Here is a 16,381-nt window from a genome sequence, read left to right on the forward strand (position 1 = left end):
GTTTTTGTATTATATTTATTGGTAGCCGATGAGGAGTGCCATATGACCATTGGAATTATTCAACTTAGCAACTGGGGAATATTGGGTTAATGAATTGGTGGGTGGGTCCACTACGGGTGTGGTTCCCATTTTATATGTGATTGTGTATATTGGCTTTGTACGCTTCATTGCTGTTTGACACCTGATGAAGGAGGTGTTCCTCCGTAACATGTAGTGTAACTTGTTCGCTAATACACAGCACTTTGATTGCAGCCAGTGGTGTGCCGTCTCTTCTTTTACTTTTGATGTGATACACAAAGTAGGAAGAACACTTATTTCAAAATATACAACTTTGTCATTACTACGATGACTTAGCAGTAGGTTGGGCTGCCTTCTCTATTTGACTTTAGTCCTGGTTTCTAAGCGCTCTCAGCACCCCCGCCTTCCCCTTCATAATTATATTACAGCCTATGTGAGTGCAAAGTTCACAACAAATAGACATAAAACTCAGACACAGAATTTATGAACTGGAAGGAATTTTATTAGCGATGTTTCACAATTTTCACACCCACGTATAAAATCCCTCCCCGCAAAGTCAGAAGACTTCCACCAACTAACACAGACCAGACACTACAGAGTGGAAATGCTTTCTTGTTTCAGTGCTGCCTCTTGCACAAGATGCAGGTACAAACTTTTAGTAAAAAGCATCAGTGACTTTATTTTCACTCAGTTAGGGTTTATGGTGTTCTGAAGGGTGAATGTTAGCACCGTTATATCTCTACTCATATATACAATCATGGACTTTTTTTTCCTCTCTGTAAAAACAAGCCGTAATTTTATTTTATTCCACCTGGCAATACTGTAAACATTGACGTATTTTGGGATGTTGGCAGCAGCTCTTCTGCAATCACTGACCGTAAAGGCTTGCAGAGGTTGGGTGGGAAGGCTGCTAAGGATCTCAGGTGTAAGTGGGACAGACTAGGCTTCATCTTACAACCACCAGCCAGTTGTAACGAGGGCCGCTGGTAGCACACTCAAGGACAGCTTAGGTTTAAGGGCGGTAAGAAGGAGCAAAGAAGGAAATGGCGAAGAGAAAGATGCCACTTTTTGACAACCCCTAGCGACCAACCATACCTCCAGACAGTATCTGAAGGAGAACGGTTGCAGATTCTTGGCTAAAACATAAAGGCCCTCATTGACCTTGAAGGAAAAGTAGAGCCCCAGAACTGAGATACTGAGCCTCTATATTGAACAGCAATATTGTGGTTGTATGGAGGTATGGATAGTGCTAAGGATGTCATTAAGCAGGGTAGACAATGGCTTCTTAGAATTCTTTAAAACCTCCGGCTGCTAGATGTGGTCACGGAGTAGGAGGACTTCACACTGGATCCGCTTCCACTGCCAAACTTCACACCGCTGCCGATTCCTGATCCAGCTCCAAAGCTGGCTCCACCGCCGAAGCCGGATCCACCACCGAAGCTGGATCCACCGCCGTATCCACCGCCGAAGCCAGAGGAGCCACCAAAGCTTCCACCGCCAGATGAGTGGCTTGAGTTCACAACAGCTGCGGATAAAAAGACAAAAAAAATTAAGATTCACCCCTGAACACAGCATTATTTGACAGTTTTAGGTAATTATAAAACACATTTATTAGAAACTTGTGCAAATGAATCTCAACATGATGACAAACAACCTAATTAGAGGTTACTTGTGGTGAAAATTGCATGTGGATATAATGACCAGTTACAGGATAGGAATACACTAGGCAGGAACAAATGCTTTGCGGCAAACGCTAGAGTTTTTGCCGCTAATGAAAGTCTATGGGCCACATGTAAAAAAGGTATAAATGTGCAGTTTACATTATTTGTTTGAAAATGCACAACTTTCGAAAACACACATAAAACATAAATTTATCTCAAGGTAGATGCAGAGGAATATGTTTTTGGTGTTTTTTTTTTTTTTAAATACTATACTATATTTCACTACATTCATTAGGGCAATATAATAAAAACGCAAACCCGAAATGCACCAAAAACGCATTTCTACATTCAATCTGTGCTCTACTAATTCTCTTCTCATCTGCCCTAGACCCATATGAAACAAACTTTTCCTCCTGAGTTTTCTCCTAAGGGATATTTTCACAACAAAGATGAAAAATTATCTCTTAAAAGAAAACTTGGGAGAAAAAGTTAATTGCATATGGGCCCAACTTTAACTTCTGCATACAGGATTTCTCAAGTGCATCTTCCCTCCTCTGGAACTCCTTCCCTAGTCAGTTAACTCTCCAACTTTAGTAATGTTAAAACAAAACTCACTTCTCTAAGAAAGCATATAATCACATTTTAGATTTACTGCTGCATTAACTTATCTTATCTTGCATAGCACACATGGGATGGTTTCACGGAACATTTCTCATCTTGTCTAATACTCGAGTAGTGTGACCGCTACTACGGCATTGCATGTGTTGCCATAGTAAAGGTTGAGTTACTGGAATACCGCAGGTCACGCTACTAGCCCATCTCATGGTACTTAAAGTAAAGGAGTTATCAGGTAATCTAAAGAAAATAAGTGCTACTTACCCAGGGCTTCCTCCAGCCCTAAGCTCCCAGCATGTCCCTCGCCGCAGCTCTCACTTCTGCCGTTCGCCGCAGCTCACTCCCGGTCCCCGGCGATGACGTCAGGCCGACCTCAATCACCGCCACGTGGGCCGGAGTGGACTGCACAGGAGCAGAACTACTGCGCCTGCGCAGTCCGCTCCGGCCTATGTGGCAGTGATTGACAGCGCCAGTACAAGCTGACCTGGAGGTCGGCCTGACGTCATCACCGGGGACCGGGAGCGAGCTGCGGCGAATGACTGAAGGGAGAGCTGTGGCGAGGGACATGCTGGGAGCTTAGGGCTGGAGGAAGCCCCGGGTAAGTAGCACTTATTTTCTTTAGATTGCCTGATAAATCCTTTAAGCGTTGAAGTAATAGTAATATTGTTGTGTGCTGTGCGTTCACGGTAATATTACCATTGTTTGATGAATCAATCCCATGAGCAATAAACTGACATTTGATATGAAGCTCAATGCAGCTTAATATGCAGCGTTATCAGCCAATATGGTCTACAAAAGGTTTATAAAAGACCATCAACAGGGGGTATCTATGGGAACAATGGATAGGAATTTAGTTAACTATAAGACTGTATCTGTTCTTATAGACCCTACTGCTCGGATCCTATGGACAACCTCGTAATAAATAGTGATACTTACACACACTGACAGCTCCAACACCTTCACCGGCCAACCTGAAAAAGCAAATAAACAAAAAAACCTCATGAGTATAAAAGCCATGGTGAAACAACTTATGACTGTGCAAGCAGAAATGGATAAGGGTGTACGGGGGGCTTTCCCTGTCTGTCACGTGACATTTTTGTGAGTGGGGTGAGGGGCTCAGAGGAGATCGCAGCCAGGCCCCTGGATACCAACCAGGCCCCTGACACCATCCTGAGATGCCTTGTGTGTGTGTGAGTGTAATCTATCCCACAGCTTTCTATAGCTGAAAATAACGCCTACATTTCTGTACATTTCTGTAGTATCTTTCCGTAAATAGACCAAAAATGAAATACTGTTGCTATTTAGTGAATATATGTTAGCTTTGACAATTTACCTGCTCTCCTCTCCTTCCAGCAGCTTCCTGTAGGTGGCAATTTCAATATCCAGGGCAAGTTTGACATTCATCAGTTCCTGGTACTCTCTCAGTTGGCGAGCCATGTCCTGCTTGGCCTTCTGCAGAGCACCCTCCAGCTCATTTAATTTAGACCGGGCATCCTTCAGTGCCAGTTCTCCACGTTCCTCAGCCTCTGCGATCTGTGCCTCCAGCTTAGCACGCTGAAAATCACAAAGAAAGCAACTCAGTAATTCATATCCACTGTTCCCTCGAGTTGTCTTGCCTTCTGCTGCTGTATTCCTGAGTTTTATACGCACTAATTCTGAAGTCAGACTATCAGTTATCATGCCACAAACATGACTGAGAGAGGCTGATAAGCTGACATCAGCAAACAGGTGGATTCAGTAGCAGCCTGTCTACTCTCCTTGTGCCGGCAAATAGAAATGTTATCGCCTGAATTATTTAAAAGCAGCAGCTGATCACACATGATTCAGGCATCCACACCCTGCCCTCAAACCAAGTTTTTACAAAGACATCTAAACGGTAACTAAGCAAATGCGTGTCTGCTGCTTGCTTTCTATGACTTCCAGGCAACGTTAAATCTCTTGTAATTGCACCTGCTATAAAAGTATTAGAACAACTGGAGGAGGAGCACGGCTCCATTGCATTATTTCAGGCTTAGCCATGCTTTGTAGGGCAATGCATCAGCTAGAAATCATGTTTTACCTTTCACAACGTGGACAATAGAGCAGCCTTTGTCTAGATATGGAACTTAAAACAAAAGCAAACAAAGACATTGAAGGACGATTGAACTTTGAAGCCCGATTGAACTCTAAAGCCTCATCTACACGTGTAGGTGAGGTGGCGATCCGGCGGCTCGATTAGCCGCTGGATCGCCTCTTCCGCATCCCCGTCCGCGCCGGAATCAATACCCGCTCGATTCCCGCTCGTCCCTGCACCGCTTATCTTCCGCTCGATTCCCTGCCATCGTCCAATCACGGAGAGCGAGCAGGGAATCGGCGGTGGGGAGATCCATCCTGTCGGATCTTATCAATCGAGCCGCATCAGCGGCTCGAGTGGTAAGGAACATTGCGGCCGCATCTACGCGTGTAGATGCGGCTTAATAGCCAAATTGCTGCAAGGGTATGTAACCTGTTTCAACATGCAGATATTGAGTCCTGCACACGCGTACTGCCCCTGCTGAGAATCTGGCATGTGTATGGCGCCCCTTCCACCCCCGTATTCCCCGGGAGAGGGGGGGGGGGGTTATATGTAATGTGGCCCTAGGCAAAGTAACAAATTTAGGGCCTCCTTGTGGCCCTTTTGGAAAGCTGAAGTAGAAGGAGGTAAAAAAAAAGGTGGTGGTTGGGCCCCTGGACACCCACTAGGTCCCATGCACCTGCCTAGGTTGCCTGGTGGATGATCCTGCTCCCCCCGCCCATGCATTGGTGAGGGATCTGGACTGATAGATTGTCTCTGCCAGTGTATTAGCTTTGTAATCAACATGACCACTTTATTATACACTGCGCCGTTAGCCCTCCTCCATCCTCCATAGCAACATAACACGTTGCTTTCTACCCCAAACTGTTGCCATAGGGATGGAGGCATCATATAACTATAGGCAAGAAGCAGCCGTTTGGATTAAAGCAGACCTTAAAGGGGAACTGAAGAGAGAGGTATATGGAGGCTGTCATGTTTATTTCCTTTTAGACAATACCAGTTACCTGGCAGCCCTGCTGATCCTCTGCCTCTAATACTATTAGCCATAGCCCCTGAACAAGCATGCAGCAGATCAGGTGTTTCAGTGATTCAGACTTATAAGTCTGATCTGACAAGACTAGCTGCATGCTTGTTTCTGGTTTTAATCAGATACTACTGCAGAGAAATAGACCAGCAGGGCTGCCAGGCAACTGGTATTGATTACAAGGAAATAAACATGACAGCCTCCATATACCTCTCTCTTCAGTTCCCCTTTAAAGTGGACCTGAACTCTTACACAGGTCTGAAGAAATACATAGAGAAATGCACCCTGTATGTATTTAGAGAGCTTAGCCTGTTTAATTCCCCCTCATTTGTGTCTAATCACAAGTTGTAATCTGATCTCTCCCCTGTGTCACATGACTGCCTACGGCAGAGTTGGCAGATAAGGCCATTTGAAAGCACAGGAGGTTAACAATATGTCTGCTTCCATGAATCAGGAACTAGAAACAGTGCAGATTTATTTTAAGATTTGTATCAGGTATAACTAATAAATGTTTTTTTGTTCAAAGGAAACATCCAAGCTGTAAAAAAATAAATAAAAACTCCACTTAACTGGGACTTCCTCCAGCCCCTGGCAGTCATTCTGTGCCCTCGCCGTAGCTCCTCTCACTCCCGGTGTCCTGCGCTGAAGAAGCCGACCTCGTCAGGTCGGCTTCCGGGTCGCCTTCATGAGCGCTCCACGGCGAGGGTCACATGGTTATGCAACGGCATCGGGTCTATACTGCGCAGGCGCAGAACTACTGCGCCTGCATATTAGATGCTTGATGACATCACGTACACCACGTGACCCGCGCCGTGGAGTGCACATGTAGCCGACCCGGAAGCCAACCTGGCGAGGTCGGCTTCTTCAGCGCAGGACACCGGGAGTGAGAGGAGCTACGGCGAGGGCACAGAATGACTGCCAGGGGCTGGAGGAAGCCCCAGGTAAGTGTTTTTTGTTTTTTTACACAGCTTGGACCTTCCCTTTAAAGGTTATTATTATTATCATTATCATCATCATCATCATCATCATCATCATCATCATCATCATCAATAGGAGCCACAGACTGTTTCTTCAACTTTTGGACCTGAGTTCAGATGCACTTTAGGTTATTATGCATACATTTTAGTTCTGCTAGACTTTTGCTGAACTGTAAACATCAATAACTATTCTCTAAACGAAATTTACCTGTGCTTTCACATTCTCAATCTCAGCCTGCAGCCTCTGAATGGCGCGGTTCAGCTCAGAGATCTCTTGCTTGCTGGTGCGGATATCATCACCATGACGGCCAGCAGTAGCTTGCAGCTCTTGGAACTGTAGAAAAAAAAATTAAATAATGTAACCTAGGTTACAATATCTGAACTTAACATAGGAGCTTTCTTATGAGAATGGGAAACCTACTTTATTCTGGTACACAGACTCTGCTTCAGCCCGGCTCTTGGCAGCAATTTCTTCATACTGAGCTTTAACTTCAGCGATGATGCTGTCCAGATCCAAAGCTCTGTTGTTGTCCATAGACAGGACGACTGAGGTGTCTGAGACCTGAGCCTGCAGTTCACGCAGTTCCTGCAGGGAAACAAGCATTCTCTTAGGATTCTTTGTTTGGTTTAAAAATTGTATTATCATGCATTTTATAGAACCAAATGAAGTCAATGATACTGCACATGACCAGTGGTACTTACAGCTTCATACAGGGCCCTCAGGAAGTTGATCTCATCAGTCAGAGAGTCTACCTTGGCTTCCAGCTCAACCTTGTTCATGTAAGCACCATCCACATCCTGTATTATCAAGGAGAAAGCAATAGCCACATTAAAATATTATTGTAAGCCAGAGCACTACAAGTTCAAGAAAATGCCTTCAACATTTTCAATAAACTCTATTCCTGCTGCATACATCATCTTGTGCTAAAGCCAAATACACATGTCAAATGACAGGTAATCATGGAGCATGCTTGTTCAAAGTGACCAAGCCTGTTGCCTATTGAGACGTGGACAATGAATATTGGGGCTAGGTGAATAGGTGAGAAACCCCATTACACGCATGACTGCTTTCCAAAATTGCTAGAAACAGCTGCTTTGGATGTCCATATATAATTTATCTTGGAAGATTCTCAGATGTCATCTACAGGCATACTGCAGGTGAAATTCAAAGATCACAACCTCCCTGGCACACACAAAAACGTATCTGAGGATTGAGGTGGACTACGGGCTTCTGCATCTAAAGGTTGGTATAGATGTTGGTGGGTTTAGCTGTTCAAAGCATGATTTTACAACCATCATGATAAGAAGATGAATATGTAGCTTGGCTCATCTAAGTAGAGTAGAGGGAGTACAGAGGACAAGGCTCTCCCACTGGAGGGGAAACCTAAGAGACCAGGAAAATTTACGATTTATCCCTATGGCTCAGAAGAAGTGAGTGCTGAACAAGACTGTTAGCAATACAGCCACAAAAGGTTGGATCAGGACAATCATCTAAAGACTGCACCTTCTGGACCTCAGGCAGGATTCTCTTTCACATGAAAAGTGGAAAAGTCTTTTTAAAGGACATTTGAGGCGAATCAAGACTGGAGCTGTGGCGATGGACAGAGTGACCACTAGGGGCTGGAGGAACTTCTAGGTAAGTAAAGATAGTTTATTTGATTTGCCTCATATGTCCTAGAAAAAGTTTTCAAATAAGACAATACAATAGGGTCTAGATCAGGCATGGGCAAACTTGGCCCGCCAGCTGTTAAAGAACTACAAGTCCCACAACGCATTTCCCTTTATGAGTCATGACTATGGCTGACTCCTGCAATGCATTGTGGGACTTGTAGTTCCTTAACAGCTGGAGGGCCAAGTTTGCCCATGCCTAGTCTAGATCAACAATAGTCAGACTCCTGTGCAGATGTGGATTGCTAATTAAAATGTATGGCTGCTTAATAACTACATTAAATCATGCCTGACTCGTACAGAGATGAAATAAGAAACTGCTTCTCTTGCAATTGTTACCAGTTTCCATGTACTCCTTTTCAAGGATAATGTATAAACTACGTATGTATTGAGAATTCAAAATAAATTTCTACACTATAAAACCTTTTAGCCTAGTTTAGAAAATTAAAAGTGCATCATAGTGTAGCAACAAACCATTTTTGTTAAATCAAAGAAAGGCTTAATTTGATTGGTTAAAATGGATTATGGAGATTTGCATTTTCGTATTGCTGAAGGCCATGTTAGTAGCTTTTAGTGATCTCATGAGGTGAGCAGGGCTTAACATTCTAATTGCAGGTATTCGCCCATTATCTCAGCAAGTTCATAGTTACAGGTGAGGCAGGGTGCATCATACAGGGGATTAGCCTTTGCCCCGTAATCGGGTGACGGCTAAGAGTCTTTGATGCTGGGTTTATGACTGGGTAATGTATTACACAGGCACCATTCAGGCTACACTGGTAAAATAACTTACCTTCTTCAGCACCACAAATTCATTCTCTGCAGCAGTACGCTTGTTGATTTCATCCTCATACCTGGAAAGAGATTGGGGGATTTTGAGCACACTTGGCAGGAAGCTTCACTCAATACAACACAAAACCCAACTGTGTTTGTTTCTGTTCGCTGTGTTATACAATCTCCTCAGGATACTTCAGGAGACAGATCTTTCCTTTCATGCCTTTGTTTAGAGAACTGCTGTATCCCAAGACTTGTGGCATTTCAGGAGAAATCAGAGACAGAAGACCTTGCTGTCATTTCCCTTGTAACTAACTGCCTCTAATTTCATAGCTTTTACTTAAACCCCCTTCCACACTGGATCAAGCACAGTGTCCTGCGTAACAATGGCCAGGCTTTGATACAGAAAATTTTTATTACAGGCTGCTTGAGATACAAGGGCCTCTTAGCATGGCTGAATTAAAGGTGCCCATGTACATCAGATTGGCATTAAATTTTGCCCGTTTACGTAGCTCAGGAGAAAATGACTGGCCAGCCTGGATTGTTTTAGTCATTTGTTACTTTCTCTTGAGCTAGAATGAATGAAGGCTTAGCTATGAGATGGAATAAATTCATAGGCTTGACTGGGAGGTAAAATGAATATGTATGGCAACAGTGATATGGAATGAATATCTAGACTCCGGTGTAAGAAAGAATGAATACCAAGCCTTGGCTAAGAGACTGCAGTGTGTGAAGCAATCTGTTGCTATGGAGGAAAGCAGAGGAACCATGACTCGTCATTAGAATCCAATGAGCTAAATAGCAAAACATAAACCAGTAAGGAGGCTATGGGCAAGGTTCGCTAATGATCCAGGTTGTCCGCGGAGCGCACCCTAAGTGGCTGCAGCTCTAAAGCAGTTTGAGTCAGTCAGGAGCAAAGAGCAATATAAATGTAATGTGTCTTGTCTACACTCAGCTGAGGAATGGAATGAATCTATAGGCTCAGCTGAGGAATGGAATGAATCTATAGGCTCAGCTGAGGGATGGAATGAATCTATAGGCTCAGCTGAGGGATGGAATGAATCTAGAGGCTCAGCTGAGGATGGAATGAATCTACAGGCTCAGCTGAGGGATGGAATGAATCTATAGGCTCAGCTGAGGGATGGAATGAATCTATAGGCTAAGCTGAGGGATGGAATGAATCTATAGGCTAAGCTGAGGGATGGAATGAATCTATAGGCTCAGCCAAGGGATGGAATGAATCTATAGGCTCAGCTGAGGGATGGAATGAATCTATAGGCTCAGCTGAGGGATGGAATGAATCTATAGTCTCAGCTGAGGGATGGAATAAATCTATAGGCTAAGCTGAGGGATGGAATGAATCCATAGGCTCAGCTGAGGGATGGAATGAATACATTAGCTCAGCTGAGGGATGGAATGAATACATTAGCTCAGCTGAGGGATGGAATGAATACATTAGCTCAGCTGAGGGATGGAATGAATACATTAGCTCAGCTGAGGGATGGAATGAATACATTAGCTCAGCTGAGGGATGGAATGAATACATTAGCTCAGCTGAGAGATGGAATTAATCTATAGGCTCAGCTGAGGGATGGAATGAAGACAGACTGGATATGTAGGCTTGGGTGGGTCAAATCTGTATGTTCTTGGGAAGATACTTTGTGAAGAACAATCTTTTAGCCACCGGGCTGCTCAGCTGATGTGTAATCAGTGTTCCAATTTTGTGCATAGCTTATTCAAGTAACATGACAACTAAAAAAAAAAAAAAAAGAGTAATGTTGCCTATGGCAACAACAGCTAGGTATTAACTTTCATTCTCTTTTTTTCTTTCAGTCTGCCTCTTCCAGACAGGAACAGGTTAGCTATTGTGTGTCAAGGGAGCTTTCATTATAACCCTTGGCAGGAGACTGTGTTTGTACGTGGAGTTACCAACAATAGGCTGAGCTGTTCTAATGAAGCAGTGTACTGCTTGCTCTTGCAAGCCATAAAAGTGAATAGCAGCTATGCAGAATTGTGTGCACCGATAGAGTATGAAACCACACATGCAGCTGTTCCACCATACACAGTGTGCTTTCCTGGTGACTATGGTTAGTGTGTGCTATGCACTTTGGAAGACATGAAGTTACCAACAATAGGCAGAGTTCTTATAAATCTCTTATAATGTGCCTTGTACACCTTTTCACTTTGGTCACTGTAAATAATCATTTGTGATCACTTCGGGTGACTGGTCTCCATACACACTTCTCTGGAGAGAAGGGGGGAGATAAGCAGGCAGGGGCGTAGCAATAGGGGGTGCAGTGGTAGCGACCGCATCGGGGCCCTTGGGCCAGAGGGGCCCCGAATGTCCTTCCCTCAAATACAGTATTAGCTCTATATTGGTCCTGTGCTCATAATAATCATTTATATATATATACTTTGAATAGTGGTAATCATTAACAAACTATTCCCCATCCCCTTCTTGCACCTCTGACATTGTAGTTGCCATTGGCAGCTTTTAGTGCGCCGTTTCAATTGCTATGTATAGAGTGCATAGGGGGCCCCATTGTAAAACTTGCATTGGGGCCCACAGCTCCTTAGCTACGCCACTGTAAGCAGGAGTGAGCTGTGGGGGGAAAATAATAGTAATAGTCATGCAAGGATTTCCAGCATACTGAGTCCCTAATGACCAGGCTGTGGATGTTGCTCTGAATTGTCAACCAAAATGACCACAAATGATCATTTTGGACACCAACGAGGTGTGCATGAGCCTTTAGCATGTGTGTCTGCGTGTCTTCATCTGTGTGGGCTGGTGCACACCAGAGCGGTCCTGGAGCGTTTTTCAAAACACTTGCAGGAGGAAAACCGCTTGGCTAATGAAAGTAAATGGGCTGGTGCACACCAGAGCGGGTTGTTTTTTCCACAAATGCAAATTTGGGGGCTGCAGCATTTTTTAGATTTCTGAGACATTTCTGCCTCAATGTAAAGTATAGGAAAGTTGAAAACTGTTCTAAAAAATGCGTTTTCCAGGTGTTTTGGTTACAGAAGCTGTTCAGTAACAGCTTTACTGTAACAATATATGAAATCTGCTACACAAAAACGCTGCAAAAACGCTCCTAGAATTGCTCTGAAATCTGCTTCAAAAACCTCTAGCGTTTTGCAGATCTGCTAGAGGTTTTGGTGTGCACTGGGCCTGAGTGTATGTACCTTCATCTGTGTCTGCGTATGTGTGTGTGTCTGTGTATGTGTGTGTCTGCGCGTGTGTGTGTCTGTGCTGTGTGTGTCTGCGATGTGTGTGTCTGCACGTGTGTGTGTCTGCGCGTGTGTGTGTGTCTGCGCGTGTGTGTGTGTCTGCGCGTGTGTGTGTGTCTGCGCGTGTGTGTGTGTCTGCGCGTGTGTGTGTGTCTGCGCGTGTGTGTGTCTGCGCATGTGTGTGCGCGTTCTTCAGTAGTCTTGGATATTGTACTCATGGGATGATAAAAGCATCCAGAGATGACTGATCTGATACTCTGCTATCTCCGCCAAGGCTTTCTATTCACCAGCACTGGGACTGCAAGATTTCACCTGATATAGATTACCGGCTATTGACTTTCCTGTGAGAGACACACCCCAGGTATTATCTGCATTGTTTGCTTTATTTCCTGTCAGCCTCTGCTTGGCCAGCACAGGATTTTGTAAACCCAGCCCCATCTTTCCAGCAGCCTTTTCTCGGTCCTGTAAGGGTGTGGCAGCAGTGCATAGAGGTACCTCTATAATAATAGCATTACAGTAACACAGGTGTTTCCAGGCTTTACACAGGTATGGATCACTCTACATTCATGATCATTAGCTGTCTCAGCGCTTGATCTACAGTTAAAAAAAATACACATTTTCTGTAACTATAGGACAGTTGGATTCTGTGACTTACTTGTTCTTGAAGTCCTCAACCAAATCTTGCATGTTTCTGTGTTCTCCATCAAGTCTGCTCTTCTCATTGACCAGACCGTCCAGCTGCCTCCTCAGATTGGCGATGTAAGCCTCGAACAGGGGTCCAACGTTGCTGGCCTTACCGCCAGACTTCTGGTTCTGCAGAAGTTCCCATTTGGTCTCCAGAACCTTGTTTTGCTGTTCCAGGAACCTTACCTAATAAAACAGAGACAGGGAAGACAGTGTAAAGACTGCTGAACTCCCTAACAGAACACCTGCACAGCATGAAGGAAATACTTGCTGTAGATACAGGACTATGACAAAAATGCACCCTAAAGAAAAAGGCTAATCCATCAAGTAGAACTCATTTCACCTTTTATGAAGACACATTGGAATAACTGCATACAATGAATGAGCAAGGGGAGGGGCACATTAACTCACAAGTACAGTATGTGCAGAGGCCAGTCTGTATCTTGCAGGGAGTGGAATTAAAATTAACATGTCCATAATTATCTTAAAATTTATCATAAAGCCATACCGTGACAAAACAACCAATATTTTTTAGGCTTTATAGTGCAGGAAAGACATTAAATGGGCATGTAGAAAACTTATTTAAGAGTGGAGTTTATCAGAACTACATACAGTAACAAAAAAAAGTAATTTGGGCCAAGCAGTTTAAACAGGGACAGATGATATACCGGTAATTAACTTCAATGATGACAGAAAACTGCTGTGCAAAGTAGCAAAATTATGCTAACAGGTATCATTGCACAACTTCATGCACTAGTAGTAACGGTATAGTCACTGAAATCATTACAACATCACGGTTCTGTTAACAGGACTTACCTTGTCAATGAAAGAAGCAAATTTGTTGTTGAGGGTCTTGATCTGTTCCCTCTCCTCCTTCCTGATGGTCTGAATGCTAGGGTCGATCTCCAGGTTAAGGGGTGCTAGAAGGCTCTGATTGTAGGTCACCTCTTGGATACCAGGCCCAGCAACTGCACCAGCACCACCGAAACCACCTCCATAACCACCTCCGAAACCACCGCCAAATCCGGCACCACCTCCAGCACCAAAGGCAGAGCCCCCGGAAAACCCAGATCTGCCGCTGGACACATTATAGGCGACACTCTTTCTGGTTGAACCCAGGTTGGACAAGCTGGCACTGCTGAATGATCTTCCACCCCCATAGCCAGCACCAGAGCCACCACCGAAACCACTGGAACGGGTCTGCTGACTGATTCTGACTGAGCTATAACCACCCTGGGGGGCAGCAGAGAGGGCGCTGAATTGCTTGCGTTGGAAAGACATTGTTACAAGTAGAGATTATAGGAGGAGAAACTGGTGCTGCTGGTCTGTCCAGGGATCCAGTGCCTGTGAGATAGCTGCTTCCCCTTTTTATGGAGCTGGGACTGGGCTGTGAGAAGGGGGTAGGGGCAGAGGGATCAGCTTACGGTATGTCACAGCTGGGTGTGGTTGGCTGCCATCCATATTCTGTTACCTGCAGCTAGGTCCACACCTCCTGCCCTTCCCTCCCTACTGACCACTCCAGCATATTTTCAAGCAGCCTGGACAAACACATAAACTGCTTTATGTGAATCTGCAGATTTGCTGGATTCTGCAGCTTGCTCTGTCAGTGCTGGCACTGAGCTGCTTGTCTGTTTGCCGTTATACGAGAGGCACCTGCAGGATCTGCACTTGTGAGTTTCCCCCGGAGCAAAGAGCAAGCTAAAGCTTCAGAGACTTGCACGTTCTAAAACTATTAACCGCATGACTCATATACAGTATATATTTAGATAAGGAGGGTGAATCTACAACGCAACTATTAAAATGATGACAAGATTTTCACCCAGGGTAGAAAGCTCACTGAACTTTTGATTGACTTCAGGTTTAGTTTTTATTAAATGTTACATAATGCAGTAATGGTCAAACACTAACATATGCTTTTTTTCGTCATGATTGCATAAGATGCAGGGAAGAATGCGGATTGCACAGACTTTCCACTTCAGGAAATCACAGAGACTGATTTATGAAAACACATACTAAGCAAACTGTAGCAAGGTGGAGCACTTGAGCAGTACATAAAATCAGGTTTGCAAGATTGTGACTGGTTGCTACGGGCAACGGCTTCCTTTTTTGCTGCAGTTTTCTTCTTACTTTATTCACGACAGTTTTCTTTAGGCTATGTTCACAGTGGTGCATTGTGGTGCACCGCAACGGCTGCCGTTCACGGTGCGCTGTAATAACCCCCCTGGGATACTTACCTCAGGAGGGTGGAGCCTCTGGTTCCTAGGATCCTCATGAGGCTTCCCCCATCCTTCTCTGTCCCAGTGATGTCAGCCCCCTAACACCGGCGAGGTAAATATTTACCTACCGTGATCCAGTGCAGGTGCAGTAGTGGTTTTCCAATCAGGCTCAGGTGGAAATAACCGAGCCCTGTTGGGTCCGCTCTACTGCACAGGCAACTCAGAGCTGACCTGATTGGGCTCTGCTATTTACGCCTGAAAAGCCGCTACTGCACCTGCGCTGAAGCCAGGTAAGGTAAACATTGCATGCGCAGTAGGTGCCACAGCGGACTCCTTGTCGGCTATGATTTCGGGGTAGCCAGCGCTGGCAGGTCAGTTTCTAGGCTAAAATGCACCCAGGGCGAGGGTGTAAAAGTCGCCCCCACCCATGGAGCAGGTATAGGTGCCCGCAGTATAGGTTAGCCAGGTCTAGTTGCACTCAGTATAGGTAGCCAGCTATAGGTCGCCAGAGTATAGGTAGCCAGGCATAGGTGCCCCAGTATAGGTAGCCAGGCATAGGTGCCCCAGTATAATTGCCCCCAGTATAGGTTAGCCAGGTAGGTGCCTCCAGTAAAGGTAGCCAGTATAGTTGCCCCCAGTATAGGTTAGATAGGCAGGTGCCCCCGGTATAGGTTAGATAGGTAGGTGCCCCAGTATAGGTTAGTTAGGTAGATGCCTCCAAAATAGGTCGCCAGTAAAGTTGCCACCAGTAGAGGTTAGCTAGGTAGGCGCCCCCAGGATAGGTTAGCTAGGTAGGTGCCCGCAGTATAGGTTAGATAGGTAGGTGCCCCCAGTATAGGTTAGATCGGTAGGTGCCCCCAGTATAGGTTAGATCGGTAGGTGCCCCCAGTATAGGTTAGATAGGTAGGTGGCTCTAGTATAGGCTATATAGGTAGGAGCCCCCAGTACAGGTTAGATAGGTAGGTGCCCCCAGTATAGGTTAGATAGGTAGGTGGCTCCAGTATAGGCTAGATAGGTAGGTGCCCCAAGTATAGGTTAGATAGGTAAGTACCCCCAGTACAGACTAGATTGGTAGGAGCCCAGAGTACAGGTTAGATTGGTAGATCCCCCAGTATAGGTTAGATAGGTAGGTGCCCGCAATATAGGTTAGATAGGAAGGTGCCCCCAGTATAGGTTAGATAGGTAGGTGGCTCCAGTATAGGCTATATAGGTAGGAGCCCCCAGTACAGGTTAGCTAGGTAAGTGCCCGCAGTATAGGTTAGATAGGTAGGTGCCTCCAGTATAGGTTAGATAGGTAGGTGGCTCCAGTATAGGCCATATAGGTAGGAGCCCCCAGTACAGGTTAGATAGGTAGGTGCCCCCAATATAGGTTAGATAGGTAGGTGCCCCAAGTATAGGTTAGATAGGTAAGTGCCTCCAGTACAGACTAGATAGGTAGGAGCCCAGAGTACAGGTTAGATTGGTAG

At 45.0% G+C, this 16,381-nt stretch overlaps 1 protein-coding gene across 1 annotated transcript; it reads right to left on the reverse strand.

Moving 5' to 3' along the window:
* Positions 1-498: 498 nt before the first annotated feature.
* LOC137545714 (keratin, type II cytoskeletal 7-like) lies at positions 499-14,088 on the reverse strand. Its single transcript, XM_068267248.1, has 9 exons — positions 13,516-14,088; positions 12,671-12,885; positions 8,807-8,867; positions 7,051-7,146; positions 6,770-6,934; positions 6,557-6,682; positions 3,628-3,848; positions 3,231-3,265; positions 499-1,543 (listed from the first exon to the last, which is right to left on the reverse strand). Exons 1-9 carry the CDS (start codon positions 13,978-13,980, stop codon positions 1,314-1,316), a joined length of 1,614 nt encoding a protein of 537 aa, XP_068123349.1. The 5' UTR covers positions 13,981-14,088; the 3' UTR covers positions 499-1,313.
* Between the last annotated feature and the right edge of the window lie 2,293 nt (positions 14,089-16,381).

The sequence above is a fragment of the Hyperolius riggenbachi genome, chromosome 2 (genome assembly GCF_040937935.1).
Source record: "Hyperolius riggenbachi isolate aHypRig1 chromosome 2, aHypRig1.pri, whole genome shotgun sequence".
NCBI lineage: Eukaryota > Metazoa > Chordata > Amphibia > Anura > Hyperoliidae > Hyperolius > Hyperolius riggenbachi.

What these genes read in the sequence shown, in the direction of transcription:
- LOC137545714 (XM_068267248.1), bottom strand. Translation starts at nt 13,980, where the DNA reads ATGTCTTTCCAACGCAAGCAATTCAGCGCCCTCTCTGCTGCCCCCCAG. An exon ending in GTTGAGGACTTCAAGAACAA is followed by an intron (nt 8,868 to 12,670) that starts GTAAGTCACAGA and finishes ATCTCTTTCCAG; the next exon opens with GTATGAGGATGAAATCAACA. An exon ending in TGAGGGCCCTGTATGAAGCT is followed by an intron (nt 6,935 to 7,050) that starts GTAAGTACCACT and finishes GTTTCCCTGCAG; the next exon opens with GAACTGCGTGAACTGCAGGC.